At 48.2% G+C, this 18,232-nt stretch overlaps 1 protein-coding gene across 2 annotated transcripts in view; it reads left to right on the plus strand.

The window, feature by feature from the left end:
- The window catches only part of SMAD7 (SMAD family member 7), a 29,269-nt gene extending 11,270 nt beyond the window's left edge, over positions 1-17,999 (plus strand). For both annotated transcript variants that reach the window (XM_068422427.1, XM_068422426.1), the window contains exon 4: positions 16,093-17,999. In XM_068422427.1, the coding sequence (XP_068278528.1) occupies positions 16,093-16,631 (539 nt within the window). In that variant the 3' untranslated portion in view covers positions 16,632-17,999. The remainder of the gene's footprint in view (positions 1-16,092) is intronic.
- Positions 18,000-18,232: the final 233 nt, after the last annotated feature.

Here is an 18,232-nt window from a genome sequence, read left to right on the forward strand (position 1 = left end):
CTGGAAAGGACAAGGTTATCAGGGGTTAACGCCGAGATGACAGCACTGGAGCCTCTGGAGCAAAACAGGCTGCCTGCCAGACTAGGAGCCTCCCGACTCGACTCGCACATCATCTGACCGTGGCCGACAGGGAGGAGGAGGGAGCCGGCGCTTGGCACCCACCCCGGGGCTCTTGGCTTGGCCACTCGCACCGGCTCAGCCTCGTGGGGTGGTTTTGGTTTGTTTTTTTTTTTAAGGGGGATATGGTCGGGATAGCCCCCATGCTACTGTGGGGATGCTGGGGGCATCCTGCTCCTGGCTCTTAGCTAATTAAAATCCCCCCCCAGGCAAATAAGACCCATTTAATAATTTCTTCTAAGTGCTGTGGAGCCTTTTGATCCGTTCCTAGATACTCTTCTAGGATGGGTGTTTTTAAAATAACTTATGGCAGAGGTGCTCCCCCCGTTAAATGCCAGGTGTTGACATGGAGCTGTTGGAGTGAGTCCAGAGGAGGCCACGAAGATGATCAGAGGGCTGGAGCCCCTCTGCTCTGGAGACAGGCTGAGAGAGTTGGGGCTCTTCAGCCTGGAGAAGAGAAGGCTCCAGGGAGACCTTCTAGCACCTTCCAGTACCTGAAGGGGCTACAGGAAAGCTGGAGAGGGGCTTTTTACAAGGACATGGAGTGATATGACAAGGGGAAACAGTTTTAAACTGGAAGAGGGGAGATTGAGATGAGATCTTAGGAAGAAATTCTTTGCTGTGAGGGTGGTGAGACATTGGCCCAGGTTGCCCAGAGAAGCTGTGGCTGCCCCCTCCCTGGCAGTGTTCAAGGGCAGGTTGGATGGGGCTTGGAGCAACCTGGTCTAGTGGAAGGTGTCCCTGCCTGTGGCAGGTGGGTTGGAACTAGATGATCTTTAAGGTCCCTTCCAACCCAAACCATTCTGTGATTCTATGTGTTTCAGTCCATCCCTGTACAACTTCATTAAATTAATTTTTCTGGGTGCTGCCAGATTTTCCCAACCAAGCGACGCCTTGAGAGTAGTTGACAATAAAACCCAGAAGAAGAACCCCACCACCAGGATGTCCTTCATGGTGGGGACCACAATGGGGACCAACTTGGGGTTTTATCCCGCAACCTGGCGCTTTTTAGGGCTGGAATGAGGACAAAAAGGTGAATTTTGGAAGTTAAGCGTCAATTCAAACCATACTCTGTTGGCCAAAGGTGTCCTGATGAGCGCCAGCAACTTGATCGTTGGGGACATTTAAAAACTCCCGACGGGACAAAAACACTCATAGAGGAGCAGTCCTGGGGTTGGCGGGGACGTGGGCCGCATCGTTTCCATCCCCGCTGTCTGCCAGCGGGTATCGCTTACACCAGAGGAACCAGCGATATCAACCACACTACGTTTCCCTGCCGCCGGCGTGGAGGGGGGGATGCCTGTTTCTAATGGTGGCGGCCTCACTGCTGAGTTAAAACGGGGTGTACCCCCTTTTAAACGGGGTTCACCCCCATTTCAGGGCGCACGGGGGAAAATGGGGCGTAGGGAGCCATCCCTCAGCCCCGAGCGGGTGCTGTAGGTGGGTGCCAGCCCCACCGCCGTCCCCGGCCGCCTTCAATGGCCCACGCCGCGGCCTGGCCGCCCGCCGACTGTCACAAAGGAGCTTCCTTTTCCAGTTTATTTTCAGCGCTGAGATATTATTAACCGCTGAGGCACGGGCTCTCTTCTAACCACCCTCGCCTTTTTTTTTTTCCCCCTAAGTCGCTTTGTTTCCCCCTCGGTCATTGTGCGGAGGCCGCCGGCTTGGCCCCGGTGCCGCCGGGGTACCGGTGACGCGGCCGCTCTTGAGGAACGGGAGGGCACGAGGAGCGAGGCCTGATCCTGCGCGGGGCTGAGCCCGGCCGGGGAGGGAGCGCGGCGTCTCGCAGGATTTCCGCCCGCTGCCTTTGGATTAGCCCCTTGGTTTGGGTTTGGGTTTGGGTTTTAACTGTTTCTTTTAAGTTGCTGCTTAGCAGCTTGAGTGTTGCTGGCCGCCGCTTTCTCTGCAATTTATTTTATTTTATTTTATTTTATTTTATTTTATTTTATTTTATTTTATTTATCCTTTTTCTTTTTTCTTTTTCGCTTTTTTCTTTTGCTTTTTCCTTATTTTCTCTTCTTTTTCCTTTTTCTATTTCCTTCTTTTTTCCTTCTTTTTTCCTTCTTTTTTCCTTCTTTTTTCCTTCTTTTTTCCTTCTTTTTTCCTTCTTTTTTCTTTCCTTTTTCCTTCTTTTTTCCTTAGTTTTTTCCTTAGTTTTTTCCTTCTTTTTTTCCTTCTTTTTTCCTTCTTTTTTCCTTCTTTTTTCCTCCTTTTTTCCTCCTTTTTTCTTCCTTTTCTCTTCCTTTTCTCTTCCTTTTCTCTTCCTTTTCTCTTCCTTTTCTCTTCCTTTTCTCTTCCTTTTCTCCTCCTTTTCTCCTCCTTTTCTCCTCCTTTTCTCCTCCTTTTCTCCTCCTTTTTTCCTTCCCTTTTCCTTCCCTTTTCCTTCTTTTTCTTCTTTTTTTTCTTCTTTTCTCTTTTCTCTTTTTCTTCTTTTCTCTTTTTCTTCTTTTTTTTTCCTCTGTCTTTTTCTGTCTTTTTCTGTCTTCTTTTTCTGTCTTTTTCTTCTTTTTTCTTCTTTTTTCTTCTTTTTCTTCTTTTTCTTCTTCTTTTTCTTCTTTTTCTTCTTCTTTTTCTTCTTTTTCTTCTTTTTCTTCTTCTTTTTCTTCTTCTTTTTCTTCTTCTTTTTCTTCTTCTTTTTCTTCTTCTTTTTCTTCTTTTCCTTCTTCTCTTTTTCTTCTTTTTCTTTACTTTTACTTTTTAATGCAAGAAAAGAGCTTTTCTGGGCAAGCATTGCAAGGATTTTCCATCCCCATCCGGGGAAGGGTGGGGGCTCGCATCCCCTGTCCATGGACCTACTGCAGGAGCCACCCTTTTGGGGGGGGGTGTCTTTGCCAATGGGCTCAAGCCATCGGGTCCAAAAAGCTTTTTCCAGGGTTTTTTGTGCTGTTGGGAATGTGACGTGGTGTCTTTTTTATTTTCTTTTTTATTTTTCCCTTTTTTTTCCCCCCTCCCTTCTTTGGGGTAGCAATTTAAATACGTGATGATAACTTTCACCCTGTTAATTAACAGGAAACATTGGGACAAGACAGGAAATTACATCAGTCTTTTATGAGGAAAGAGCCAAGGAAAAAAAAATACAAGAAAACATAGTTATTAGTGAAAGGAAAGAAAGTGCCAGGGGAGGAGGAGAAAGAAAAGGAGAGAAAAGGAGGAAAAAAAAAAAGCATTCCATGGGCCCTGCTTTTCGAGGGAGGCTGTTCCAATACTTTTATTTTATTTTTATTAGGTCGAAAAATATTTGGCTAGCAGGGTCACCTTTGAGTGCGACGCTCGAGCTTCCCGAGGAATCTTTTTTATTTAATTTTTTTTTCATGCCTTTTCTCAGCTTCCTTCCCCAAACTGTGAGGCCTAGGAAGCTCTTGGCCGGGAGACTAATTTTGGTTTGGCTGCTCAGCCCTTCAAATTGGTCCCCACCCAGTGTCATTATCTTGGTTTTAACTTGCAAGGGGAAAAAAAAAAAAAACCACCCTGTAAGAGCTGGCTCAGCCCTTCTCTACCCTTTTAACCTCACTGCATAAAAATCTCCCAGCTTCAGCTCCCTGGTTGGGTTGTGCTGGCAACGCCGAAGCACCACAGGGTGATTGCAGGAGGTCCCAGTGATGCTCTCGGTGATGGTCCTCCACATGCGATGGCAGGTTCCCAGCTCTGCAATCCTTCCTCATCCTTGGGGATGAAGTAAGATGCCCAGTGGGGTGGTTGCAGGAGATCCTGGTGGTGCTCTTGGTGATGGTCCTCAGCGTGTGATGGCAGGTACCCGGCTCTGCGGTCCTTCCTAGTCCTCGCTTGGGGATGATGTAAGGTACCTGGTGGAGTGGTCGCAGGAGATCCCAGTGATGCTCCTTCATGTGCGATGGTGGGTACCCAGCTCTGTGTTCCTTCGTCATCCTCCCTCGGGGATGAAGTAAGATGCCTGGTGGGGTGGTTGCAGGAGGTCCTGGTGGTGCTTCTCCATGTGTGATGGCAGGTACCCAGCTCTGCGTTCCTTCCTCATCCTCTCTTGGGGATGAAGTAAGGTGCTTGCTGGGGTGCTGAGCCATCTTTGGGGTGAAGTCTTGGGCTCCATGGGCTTTCCCAGCTTTTCCCTGAATAGCTGGGAGGGTGGAAAAGCAGGTTTCTCCATTAAATGAGTAACTCAGAACTGTGCTCCAGCTGTTAAGCCTTCGGAGCATCGTTGCAAATACGTACCTATATGTGTACGGAATAAGCGAGGCTATGGATGTATAGATAGATGGAGGTTGACTAGGTTTTATGTATATGTAGGTTGAATATATTCAATATATTGATTATATATCAAATATATTCAATATATTATATCTATATTGAATTATTTATAGTGTATATATAGGTTGAATATATTCAACATAGAATAGGTTGGGTTGGAACGGACCTTTAAAGGTCATCTAGTCCAGCCCTCCTGCAGGATATTGAATATATCGAATATAATGAATATATAATGATATGTTGAATATATTCAACCTATATATATAGATTGCAAAAAAAAAACCGTATATATAGGTTGAATAGCTTTTGTTTGTAGAGATGCCAACGCTGCATCAGTAAGAGCTGGCTTTGCATCGGAGAAACTTGGGTGTTAGGAAGGTGGTGAAAGTTCAGACATCTTCACTTTTACAAACAGTGAAGTTGGCTCCAGATCTGGTGATTTTCAGTGATGGAAAGTGATGGGTTGGATTTATAGGTGCTAAAAATTGCCGGGCATTGCTGCTTGAGGGGGAGCTCCCTCTGTGGCGGGTGATGTAAAATAATACCGGAGGGGTTGTGTGTGTGTTTGCACGTTGGTGTGCAAGGTGAGGTTTTGAGTGAAAAAGCAGAGAAAATAGCAAAATAGTCGAGAAATTAAACAGTGAGATGGGGTGCTGCTCGCCCACGTGGGACGGCTGCTGGTAACCCCATGGCTGGGCTCCAGCGGCATCTTCCTGGGCAGAGTGGATGGAGTAAATAACTCCATAAAATCGTCCTGCGAGCAGGAATCAAATAACAGGAGTTTTATTTGGAAAAGGAGCTCAGGGCCTGAAGTTACATCACTGCGTTTGAACTGATGAATTCATTTTCTTTGGAAGCCAGGCTGAGACTTTTTAGCTCATTATAAGGAACAAACCCATAAATCTTCATACGTGGAGGCCCGTAGTTTTCCTGTTCTTTGTCACAGCCGAGCATGGAAAACGTATCCTGGGTGTCAAGAGCACGAAGCCTTGACACACCTGAGATGTTTCACCAAGGTTATTTTTTGGAGCAGCTGGTATGGTACTGGGTTTGCCGAGCCCCAAATTCCCTGGGCTTTGCCCTCGTGGGAGGATGCTGCTGGGTCTTGGGGATGCCCCAAATCCCCTGTGCTCTGCCCCATGGGAAGATGCTGCTGGGTCTCAGTGATGCCCCAAATCGCTTGGGCTTTGGCCCCAAGAAAAGGTGCTGCTGAGTCTTGGTGATGCCCGAAATCCGCTGGGTCTTGACCCCATGGGAGGATGCTGTCGGGTCTTGGTGATGCCCGAGATCCCCTGGACTTTGCCCCCAAGGAAAGATGCTGCTGGGTCTTGGTAATGCCCCAGATCCTTTGGGCTTTGCCCCCAAGAAGATGCTGCTGGGTCTTCGTGATGCCCCAGATCCTTTGGGCTTTGCCCCCAAGAAGATGCTGCTGGGTCTTGGTGATGCCGCCCTGGCTGTGACATGGTCCCTGTCTAGGACACAGCTCTGCTGCTGCCACCGAAAGCAGGGTGGGATGAGCACAGGGAGGTTTTTGGGCTTGTTTTGTTTTTTTTTTTTTAATCTGGGTGCTGCCCCATTTTATAGCCTGGGGCAAACTGCCGGCCTCCGTCTGCGAAAGGGGGGTGCCAACTCCGCCGGAGCGCCGGGAGGGTTAATTACTTAATGAATGTAATATTCTCTATAATTGCTAAGCGTTATTAATCCAGAGGAAAGCGAGAGGCGAGGGGAGGGGGTGTGTGCGTGGCCAGGCTTGTGAGGTCCATCCGAACGCTGTCTGTCCATCCCTCCATCCCGCTTGCCCCCAGCCTGGGGTAGGGGCTGATGCCGTCCCTCCGTCGCTGCCTCGTCCGCCGGCGTTGCTTCGCCGCCCGCTCTCAGGGATAGGCGTGATTAGATTATGAAGGCAGACAGAAGTAATGATTAACTTTTTCAGTCTGCACGCTGTCTCCAGTCTGGCGCTGGGTGTTTTTTTTTCTCTCCCCCCCCTCCCTCCCCTAAGCAGGCCCTGGCCCCGCGTCGACAGGGTATTAGGTTGTAAAGAAAGCCAGGAGGAATGAAGGGAGGGAGGGGAAAGGAGCTGGGGCGGGGGGGGGGGGGGAGCCTTTTCCATCGGATCCGGGACTGGAATTTATTGGCAGGAATGCAGTAAATGCTCCAAATGCCAGCCCAGCTAAACAGTTTTCATAATTGTTATGGAGCCGGGGCACGACGAGCGTGAAAAGGACTTTTGTTCCAACCTTGCTTTTTCCATGGGTTTACATCCCTGCGAGGGATGCTGCTTTTTGGGGGGTGGTCTTTTATTTTGAGGGAGGGGGAAAAACATATTTACGTCTGTTTTTACTCTTTGGGGAGAATTCTAAGTCGGTGTGCTGTGAGGAGTGGCTTTTTTTTTTTGGTATTGATGCCGTGTGTGCGCGTGGAATGCAGTTAGGGGGGAAAAAAAATAAAAAGCCCTAACACACATCTGGGTATTAGGTATCCGTTTGGAAACCCTAGACCGCTCGGCTTCAGTTTTTATGGAGGTCTTTACAAGGTTTTTAACGTGTAACCTACATAGCTACATGTTGTCGGGTGGAGAGCTGTGGCTTTCCTGGGGGCTCTATCTCCTGCCCTCCCTGGGGCATCGCTGGGTACCAAGTGACCTCCCCCTGTCCCTTGCAACAGCAGAGCTTTATTTTTAATTGCCAAAGAGTTTTTAAGGTCTTCATCCTCTAAAACCATGTGGCCTGATGGCCTGTGGTAGCTTTGGCATCCGCGTCGGTGATTTATCCCTGCACTGCAAAGGTGACGGGCAGGATGCTGTCACAGGAGCCTCTGGCACAAGCCAAGCTGGGAGAGATATTTTGGCAAGCTCATGGTCTGGTTTGCGTCGTTGTTAAGTCAGGAGCCCTTTGTGTGCTGGTTTCTCCTTCTCAGAAGGTTTCAGGTTGGGTATGGGTGAAGAGGTGTGTCTTGGTAGCTGCTGAGGACAAAGCATGGAGGTGTTTGCTCATCTCCAGGACGTGAGTTGAGCAGCCAACCCCAAGTCACTTGGTGGTCGCATGGCAGTATCTAATGGATGCTGGCTTGGGCTTCCTGCATTTTCCAGGGGAGCTTCTTGGCTGATTGTCATTAAAATGTGATTATACCGGGTTGCTATCAAGGCAGGAGAGGAGGATGGAGGGTCCTGCGATGCCTCTTGAGCCAACAAGTCCTGCCGGGACATCCCCACCAATGCCAGAGAACAGAAACAGGGACATGTGCAGCAAAACCAGGATTTCTGGGGGTTTTCCACAAGGACCTGCATGGCCTTGTGCCAATCTGGGTGGCTGGGGGGGGTCTTAAAAACCCCATAGATGTTGGCAGCACCCCTCTGGAAGGGTCTCCCCTCTTGAAGCGTCCCTTTGTCCCACCCGACTGTGTTGGGTTGGAGCTTAGGGAAGGGATTCCCGTCCTACTGCTTTTTTGAAACAAGGGAAAAGTTTTCCCACACCTTTGAGGGGTGCAGGAGGAGAGGCAGATAAAGAAGGTTCTTTAAATTAAAACTTCAAAAAATAATTAGACTGACTGTATACTAAACAACAGCAAAGAGGCCCATTTACTGTAAATATTATGAATGGATTTGGCTGCCTTTCTTCATCCCCACCCTTCCTCTAAGGCTTTTCTCTGAGCTGAGTCGAAATTCGGCCTTCAGACAGCACGGTACTCTATAATTTGCATGGCTGATGAGGCCCGAAGCCTGGTACGGAGGAAACTGGAGTCAGCTGGCTCCTCTCTAACCGCTGCAGACAGGCAGACAGGCATTTTTGGTGTGTGCCTATGTATTTTTTTTCCCCCTTGTAGCTGCAGCCTTGCTTGGCTTTTAAAGAAAATGGGCACCAAAAAAAGGGTTCTTTTCTTCTCGGGTCGTTTTTTTAGCCGTGGTAATTGATTAATCACTGTAATTAGACAGTAGCAGTGACTAATAAGATGTTTATGAATCAAATTTCTGGCTTGGTGGACTCCATGAACTCAGGAGTTTCACTTTGGTTCTTTCCTTGCCATCCGCCCCCCCCACCCCCCGCCCTGATGCTCCTTCAGTGCAGGGGACATCAAGGGGATGGCCTTCCTTCACATGTATATATTGATCACCCAGCGTTTTTCAAGCTTGGACTTCCCTCCTGGTCCAGCCTTGGCGTTTGCCATACTGGTACCCGCTCTTGAGGCTTTGTAGGTCTGCAACAACATGCTTGCAGCGACCCCTTATCAGTTTGTTTTCTTGCTTTTGTGTCCCATTCCTGAATTAACCTTCAAAGGTCAGGGCTGGGTTCCAGATTGGGTGAAGGTTGACTCAAGGTGCCACCAAGTTGGGGTAGGAACCTTAGGGCTTGTCCTCAGGGATCAGTCATCTCTACCCACCGTCTAGTCTGACCTCGTTTTTGTCCTGATTTCACAAGAGGGTTTCCCAGCCCTGAGGAAGGTGATGGAAGTTCTTGTCTGGGTCACCAGGGGACCAAGCAGAGCACTCCCAAGCTCGTAGGTTGCCCCTAACATGAATCTGAACCAAAGCCCTAGTTACAAATATCAGGAAATCCCAGGCTCCTTCCCCTGATGGCTTCTGCCAAATTTTATCCTTTGTGTTCCTGTCAGACTTGCAAGGTTTCAAATCTGCTGGCCACATCTCGGCTTCTGGATACCAACCCTTAGAAAACTTCAACGAGCTGAAGTCTTGGGGGGGAAACTGAGGTGGACATTGATTTTCATGCAAGATTGACTTATTTTGCTAGGAGCCATTTAAGCAATTAGGAGGACAACTTGTTAGTAAATTAAATAAATAATCTTAAGGCTCTTTAGCCTACATGACTACTCTATATGTTGAGGAATAAGAGCTGCCTAATTAGACATAGACACAAATTTATGGTCTAGCCTGTCAATCCGCGGATTAAGGACTCCCTAAGTACCTACTGACACGATGGGCTGTAATGGCTCCTAAAGAGATGTTACGGTCTATCGTGTCAATAATCCACAGATTAAGGACTCCCTAAGTATGTGTTGATGTGACCGACTGTCCCAGCTCTTCGGAAGCTCTTGTGTTGGCGTGGTGGAGGGACCCCACGGGCCACCTTGGGCGGTGGCATCCTTGCAGTAGGTAAGGGTTTATTTTCTCTGCAAACAACAGGAGCTTAGTGCATGGCCATCCTCTAAATTAACCTTTCAGAAATCATCCCAGCCATCAAAAGCACGGGGCGGGAGGGGGGAGTGAGGAAGCTGAAGCTGTCTAGCCCTTGTGTGCAGGGAGATATAAAAGGTTTGGGGCAAACATTGCCGTGGGTGGTGTCTCCAGGCTGCCCACAAACTCCGTTAAAGGCACAAAGACCCTTTTCTGCAGCAGGATACATCCTTTAATTTGGATTTTTCTTTTTTTTGCTTTGCTTTTGCAAAGCATACCTGGAAATCTGGCTTTGAAGGATTTTTCTTGGGTTTTTTTTTTTTGTTTGCTCCCCCACCCAAGTAGCCTGTAAATTACCAGAGAGCCTAGAAAGGAAGGAAAATTTTCCTTTTTGGTGCCCATTTTTCTTTGCTCTGAAGAGCTGTGTGGTTGCATGTCATGCTCGGTGTTCTCCTCACCTTGATGTAATGCCTCTTTGCTTCTCGAGTAAGAATTCAGGGATGGGTTTTTCCTGAGATCCTGAAAAAACACCACTTGGCAGTAGCACGAGTGGCAAAACTGCAACTGGAGTGACCCGAGCTGCCCTGAGGACCCTCAAGAAGAGCACGCAAAAACCCATAAAAAACTCTGGGGTTTGTGTCTCCATCTCTTCCATCTCGATGAGCAGGAGAAGATGGGGGGCACGGCTCAGCCCTGGGCTCGCAAATGCCACTTAAGGTCAGCCAAGAGAGATTACCAGGCGCGAGACAGGCTGAGCTTGGCCTCAGCCTTGGCCCCGGCCAGACAACACGTCCTGCTGACACTAGTCCAGCCAATTTTTTTTAAGCACAGATGCCCTCAGCGTGTGCTAACGGATAAAGGAGGAAGGACCACGGGTTCATCTGTTCATCGGTGGTGCCCGCATTGCTCATTTTGTAGCAGAAAACTGGAAGCCAAGTAGGGATCTCACCACCCCTCTGGGTCTTCTTGCTGCCCCAGGAGCCCACGTCTGGGGCATGGTCCTTTTAGGAATGGTCCATAAGACCTTCTGGTGCTGCTAGGATTTCTTGGTGGACATCTACATGAATTTATCTGTTGCCTTTACCCATTTGTATTGGGTTATCAGTCGTGCATGCAGTGTCACCTCTGCAAGTGGCCCAGATGAAGGTACCACATAACCTGAGGAACCTGGTCTAGTTGAAGATGGCCCTGCTTACTGCAGGGGGGTTGGACTAGATGGCCTTTAAAGGTCTCTTCCAACCTAAACCATTTGATGATTCAATGAAAATCAGGAGACTTTTGGTAGCAGTTCAGGGTAGATGATGCCATGGTGAGTATTGCATCAGGGCTGATGTTTGGTGGGAAAGCCAGCCCCAGGGATCACAGAGGAACGAGGGAGAGGAGGGGGGTGTGATGGTGAGAAGTTTAGGAAGAGTGTGAGAAGATGCTTTGGGTCAAAGCTGCTCTTGAAAAAAGAAATCTGTAAATATATGTATAAATACGTAGTTTGAAACACTTCTACAGTTGGACAGTTTAATTTGTGTTTAGTCCTAATATCACTGAGGAAAGATCGAATTACAGGCATTTAAAAACCTAATCAGGGACACAGTTGTATTCCCATTTTCAGTGATGAGTAGTTATTATCGCCCAATATCAGTGACAATTTAGGTAGCTCTTGACTTGATCAGATGGGAGTAGTCCCTGGCGGGTGAGATCGCTCAGCGTGCGCTAAACTTGCTGTTTTCTTTAGAGGTTGGTTGATTACAGGAAAACCTTTAGCTATGTCAAAACAAAACAAAGCAAAACAAAAGATCCCCAGCCCACCTCCCCTCTCTACGTTCATGAACTTGGCACAGGGACAAGGCTAAGATCCAAAAGCTGGCCAGGAACTGCGCTGTTTTTTTTTTGTTGTTTTTGTTTTGTTTTTTTTTTTAATTCAATTTTGCTGAAATGTTCCGGTTCTTCCTGAATGAAAAAAGAACTTTTTCTTCCCAAATTCCTAATAAAACTGTCAGAGTTCGGAAAGAAAAAAGTACAGATTACATGGTTTCACTGTCTTAAAAGTGTTCATGTGTCGAGAAAAGCCACACCAGAAATGTTCTGCCACTTCCAAGCGGTGTGAGGTGTGAGTCTTCCTGCCACAGCTCGGGAGAACCAACCGTGGGGCCGTTACTGATAAATCTGGGTGTTTCCATGGTGTGAATCTCCCATACCCACCTTCATCTGAACCTCCTTGGTTTCAGCAGCTTTTAATTTTTTGGGGTTATTGGTCCATTGACCCATCCTCCAGGATTTCTGTATGCGTGTAGCATTTTCTGCCGTATCCTTCCCCCGAGCAGGATGATGTCCCGAGCCCATGGGCAGCATGTGCACACCCAAAGCTGGAAAAATCCTGGCTGTGGCCTTTTCTTGAGCAATTTTGGGCAGGACTTGATGTGTGCGAGGGTCGAGGCAGGGGGTAGGAAACCTGACAGCCTCTGATGGTGGTTGGTGTGTTGGGAAGTAGCTGGGATGATACTTTTGTGGAGGATGATCCCTGAGGTCTCTTCCAACCTGGTTGATTCTGTGATTCTGTGACACTCCTTCTTCTGCTGGTAAAAGTCAGGGCAAACCTTCAGGAGGGTGTAAAAAATATGGAAAACAGTTTTTCAATGGGAATGTGATGTTGAATAATGTGGTTGTGCTGGGGCATCGCTGTCTTCATCACCATCCACACGAAACTTCCAAAAAATGTTACCCCAAAGACTTTGGGGTATCAAACTGTTGCCTTTGGGGTATCAAACTATTGCCCTATTTAACAGCTCGATGTCCAAGTGGACACCAGTGACGAGGGGTGTTCCTCAGGGGTTGGTATTGGGACCGGTCCTGTTTAACATCTTTGTCGGCGACATGGACAGTGGGATTGAGTGCGCCCTCAGCAAGTTTGCCGACGACACCCAAGCTGTGAGGTGTGGTCAACACGCTGGAAGGCAGGGATGGCATCCAGAGGGACCTGGACAGGCTGGAGAGCTGGGCCCGTGTGAACCGTATGGAGTTCAACAATGCCAAGTGCAAGGTCCTGCACGTGGGTCGGGGCAATCCCAAGCACAAACACAGGCTGGGCGGAGAATGGATTGAGAGCAGCCCTGAGGAGAAGGACTTGGGGGTGATGGTTGACGAGAAGCTCACCATGAGCCGGCAACGTGCACTGGCAGCCCAGAAAGCCAACGGTGTCCTGGGCTGCATCCCCAGCAGCGTGGCCAGCAGGGCGAGGGAGGGGATTCTGCCCCTCTGCTCCGCTCTCGTGAGACCCCCCCTGCAGTGCTGCGTCCATCTCTGAGGCCCCCAACAGAAGAAGGACATGGAGATGTTGGAGCGAGTCCAGAGGAGGCCACAAAGATGCTCAGAGGGCTGGAGCCCCTCTGCTCTGGAGACAGGCTGAGAGAGTTGGGGCTGTTCAGCCTGGAGAAGAGAAGGCTCCAGGGAGACCTTCTAGCACCTTCCAGTACCTGAAGGGGCTACAGGAAAGCTGGAGAGGGGCTTTTTACAAGGGCATGGAGTGACAGGACGAGGGGGAATGGTTTTAAACTGAAAGAGGGGAGATTTAGATGAGATCTTAGGAAGAAATTCTTTGCTGTGAGGGTGGTGAGACACTGGCCCAGGTTGCCCAGAGAAGCTGTGGCTGCCCCCTCCCTGGCAGTGTTCAAGGCCAGGTTGGATGGGGCTTGGAGCAACCTGGTCTAGTGGAAGGTGTCCCTGCCCATGGCAGGGGGGTTGGAACTAGATGATCTTTAAGGTCTCTTCCATCCCAAAACCATTCTATGGTTCTATGATTCTTAATTTCTCCCCTTCATGTAGAAACGTGCTTTGCTTCGGATGGCCCTTCTCTGTAGACCCAACTATAAGTGATCAATATGACTAATCCTCTAAATTCCTGAGGGCTCTCGCTTTATTTTCAGTTATTTTTATATATTCTGCACAGACACACCCCCTCCCCCCCAAGTAAGCTTGCACAATGTGCTGGGGGGAGCCATCACTGTAGCAAGCATCTCTGTGTCATTTTTTCCTCCTCTCTTACAACCTCCTCTCCTGCCTCCGCCGCCCGAGTGATGCCACCGGCTTTTCCCACCCCTTTTCCCAACGGATGCCAGGATCGAGGAGGCTCCGCCGGGGTCCCAGCAAGCATGAAAAGCTGCTTTGGTGGCGGCTGGCAGGGAGGCGTGATCCTGTTTATCCGCGCTCAAACCTTATATTCTCATGGCGTTTTGACTAGACATGCAGTCAACAGCCGAATCCCGCAAACGGAAGAGGTTCTGGCATATTTATACTGTGTGCTGGCATTGGCTCCTTAAAAAAAAAAATTTAAAAAAATCCCGGATTACCTAAGACTTGTCCTTGAGGTCTGGTCACCCCATGTCATTGAAAAACCTAGTGGGATTCATTCATGAACTTCCAGCCCTCCATAAAGGTCTGTTCATTCATAGCCAAGGCAGTTTTCCTTTTTTTTTTTTTTAAGGTTGGGTGTTTTTTTTTTTTCTTCAACGCGCTGGCAATTAAATAACTCTTTGTAAGCAGCAATGAGCTACTTGTTAAGTGGTCTTCACTAATGCAAGCACAAATATCAGGTGAAAAAGTCTCCCCCCTCCTCCCCGCTGCCTCCTCCTGAAAGGGATGCTTTTATGTTCAACTAAATAAAATCTTACAGGAATTTCAAGCGGGGTTCAGTGGCTCTTGCTCCCAAATTCCCCCAACTGCTGTAAAACAAAAACTCAAGAAGCTCTGAGCATCGCTGGCAGGCAGGCGGGGTGGAGGGGGCGATGGGTGGTGGAGATGGGGACAGATCCAGGAGCATCATCCCCCTGGATCCAGGAGCATCACCCCCTGGATCCGGGAGCATCCCCTCCAAATTATTCTTATCTCCCAGACATCCCCCCCAAAATTCCTCTCTATCTCCCGGGCAGGTGGGGGAAACACCATCCTGGGGGTGTTTCTTGCCCCCCTGTGTGCACCCTTGGGTGGGGGGCACCCCATTTGGGTTAAGGAGGAGGTAACCCCAGCCGCCCACCCCGTCCCACCTCGATCCCTCGCGTGGTGCCGGGTTTCAGCAGGATATGAAGTTAATCCACCACAAAAGTCTTGGGAGGCACCAAAAAGGGGAGGTGGAAGGACAAACAGGGGCACACCACAATGGATGCTGTCCCGGGGGACTGGGAACCCCCATCCCCGGTTTCACCCGGGAGCAAGGGTCCCTGTTTTGAGGCATATGAAGTCAGGCCCATTTTTAGTAGCTGCCTCCAGCGACTGGAGAAATATTTTCCTCGCTGGCATGAAAATGAGGAAATTAAAAGTGTGTGGCTGGGCTTTTTTATTCTTTTTTTATTTTTTTTTTAAAAGCACAGCGCAGGGCTTGAAGCACAACTCAAGAGACAGGAGAAAAACGCCTGCACTGGGGAAACGGGCTTATTAATTAATAGTAAAAAAAATAGAGAAAACAGGGCAACCAACATGCTGCTGCCATTGCTCATGCTGGGTGGGTTTTAGGGGGCTGCTAAGGTGATGCAGGGAGAGCTTTGGGGTGCTGGGTCACCCACCATCCCCGGTCCCGTAGCTGCTCCCATGGTGCAGGGGATTATTTTGGTAGCGCTCACTAATTCGCGTTCCCAGCTTGGTTTTTTTTTTTTTCCTCTTTTTAAATATGTTATTTTTAAAAAAAAATGCAATTATAGAGATGAATAGTTCCCATGTCTTAACATGCCTACTGAGGATGGAAGGAATTACCCGCTGAGCAGCGCCAGGCTTCTAGGGATCCTCTGTCAGGAAAAGGGGCTTTTTCCCATCTCTCAGCCCCCCCCTTTGCTTTTTCCTCCTCTGTTGTCCCCTTGCTGCTCGCACGGGGTAGCTATGGGCAAGGGAGTCGAAGGGCTATGGGAATGCATTTCCAGGGTTTTTGGAGGGTTTTTTTAGCCCATTTTCATTAACAAGTGTGAGATTTCTGGTCCCCACCCTGCCACTGTCTTGACGGCACTTTCCAGGGATTGGGGCTTCATCTGACATCTCCCATCCTCTCCATCACCCAGGCTTTGCCCCATGAACTAGAGCAGGCGAGTCCTTCTCCCCTCCGCTCCCATGGGGTGACCTTCTATGTGCTTTGCTTAGCAGCACCTCATTTTTTTTCGGCATCTGTGCACATTGGATAGTTACTTATGGAAATGGATCCATCATCTGGTGGGTGCAAATAAGGGGGTTTTAGGGTGTTTGGTCTTGCTGGATGCAGCTGGCTGGAGCATCTCATCTCTCCTGTTGGCACTGAAGGTGGTCCTAGTGATGGGTTGGGTGAGAAATGGCTGTGCTGTGGGTGCTGCTGGTGGGTCTCAAGCCACTTCTGAAGGTGGACTTGGTGACGTAGGACCTGTAACTCCAACAAGTGCTAGGCACTGAAGCAGCACGGGAATCCCCCAAACCTGGGTCAACTGAAATGGTCTTAATAGTGGCCTTAACACATGGCTTTTGGAAATGGTGGATGTGCTATGGGCGTTGGTGTGTTCATGGAGAGCATCGTGAAGACATGGGCCGGCATGGACCTGTCAGCGTTGCGTTGCTTTTGGGTTGTATTATCCACCCTGGTGCTCAATTTCTCCTTTTCTTCCTTTTTTTTCTCCTTTGTGTAGATTCCCAAGTACTTCAGGAGCCAGGGGATCGGTCACACTGGTGCGTGGTGGCATACTGGGAAGAGAAGACGCGTGTGGGTCGGCTGTATTCTGTCCAAGAGCCCTCCCTGGATATCTTCTATGATCTACCTCAGGGGAATGGTTTCTGCCTCGGACAGCTCAATTCGGACAACAAAAGCCAACTGGTGCAGAAGGTCCGCAGCAAGATCGGCTACGGCATCCAGCTCACCAAGGAAGTGGACGGCGTGTGGGTGTACAACCGCAGCAGTTATCCCATCTTCATCAAGTCGGCCACACTGGACAACCCCGATTCCAGGACGTTGCTGGTTCACAAAGTGTTCCCAGGTTTTTCCATCAAGGCTTTTGACTACGAGAAGGCGTACAGCTTGCAGAGACCCAACGACCATGAGTTCATGCAGCAACCATGGACCGGATTTACCGTTCAGATCAGCTTTGTGAAAGGCTGGGGCCAGTGCTACACGAGACAGTTTATCAGCAGTTGCCCGTGCTGGTTGGAGGTTATTTTTAATAACCGATGACTCGAGACAGAGTGGACTCATGACATTTATACTACTTTGCTGCTATTATTTCCTTCTTGAGTGCTTGCTTTTCATGCAGACTTTTTGGTTTTGTTTTGTTTTGTTTGTTTTATACCCCCCTGTGTTTTGAGAAATAGCTTATGGAAAGATTTTTTTTTTTTTTTTTTGCCTGGGGTATTTTGATAAATATCTCCTATTTTTTAAAAGTGTGAATGACCAATAACTCAGAAGGGCAAGAGAAGGGTGCACGGGGCGGAGGGGGTGGATCGCATGTGATAATTATTTCGCGCCTCTGAAAGGATTATCCTGTGTGATCGATGGGTTCGGAAGCCACTTGCTCTATGTTACAGCTCCTTCTCTTGGATAAAACAACAAGATACCTGTATTTTCTTTTACCCACCACCTTCCCCTCGCCGCCAGCCATCCCTGGTGACGGTGACACGGAGACCCCCTTCCCCAACGGTGCTAACCCACGTTGCCACCGAAGGATGGTGCGAAACCTTCCCAACCGGGTCTTTACCCACCCTTTTAATTTTTATTTTTCTTTGTTTCTTGTTGCTGGGTTCACGTCTCGTCACTGTGTTCATCCTTCCACTGCTTTTTTTTTTTGCTTTTTTTTTTTTATGGTCATGGATTGATGCGAGGGAAGAAAATAACAGCGGAGAAACCTCGTGCGTGGCCCGTGCTTTCTGATTGGAGCTGAGATGCGAAGCGACAGAAACCTAAGCCTAAAGAAAAACAACAAAACAAAACAAATGAAAAACAAATGGGGAAAAAAAGACAAGAAAAAAAGTGTTCACGATAGTTGGTCTGTTGTAACCTGCTCTAGATGAGGTTATCCCGGTACCATCCTATCTGGAAATGCAGTTGTGCTTTCATTTCTTCTTGAATTCATACACGAGTATGATACTTTTACACTGTTCTTAGCTCAATGAGCATGTTTAGACCTTAACATAAGCTATTTTTCTAAATATAAAGGTTTAAATGAACAAGAGAGCATTCTCATTGGAACTTTAGCATTGTAGTGCTTTGGAAATAAAACACACACACACACACACAAAAATAAAGGACTCCTTAAAAAAAATCCCTGAGATTTATTAAAGAAAAAAATGTATTTTATGTTATATATAAATATATTATTACTTGTAAATATAAAGACGTTTTATAAGCATCATTATTTATGTATTGTGCAATGTGTATAAACGAGGAAAAAAAATAAGAAAGATGCACTTTGCTTTAATATAAATGCAAATAACAAATGCCAAATTAAAAAAAAAAAAAAGAATACGAGATTGGTGTTTTTTTCTATGGGTGTTATCATCCAGATGAATGTTTTTTCTAAAGGAGTTTATGTTCCATTAAAAAAATAAAAACGTACACTTGATCCCAGGCTGTGCCGAGTGGCTTTTTTAGTGGGGGGGATGAAGAAGGTAGGACAGATGCTGCTCTTAGCGGGTACCACATGGGGTCAGTGGTGGGGGCACCCACCCCAGCCCCGTGTGGGACCGCTCTGGCGTGGGTAGCACCCAGATAGGGTCGCTCCTGAGCTTTGGGCTCCCCGGTGCACATGGCTCTGGGCTCCCTGGCTTGGATGCACCCAT

This window comes from Nyctibius grandis, chromosome Z, assembly GCF_013368605.1.
Source record: "Nyctibius grandis isolate bNycGra1 chromosome Z, bNycGra1.pri, whole genome shotgun sequence".
Lineage (NCBI taxonomy): Eukaryota > Metazoa > Chordata > Aves > Nyctibiiformes > Nyctibiidae > Nyctibius > Nyctibius grandis.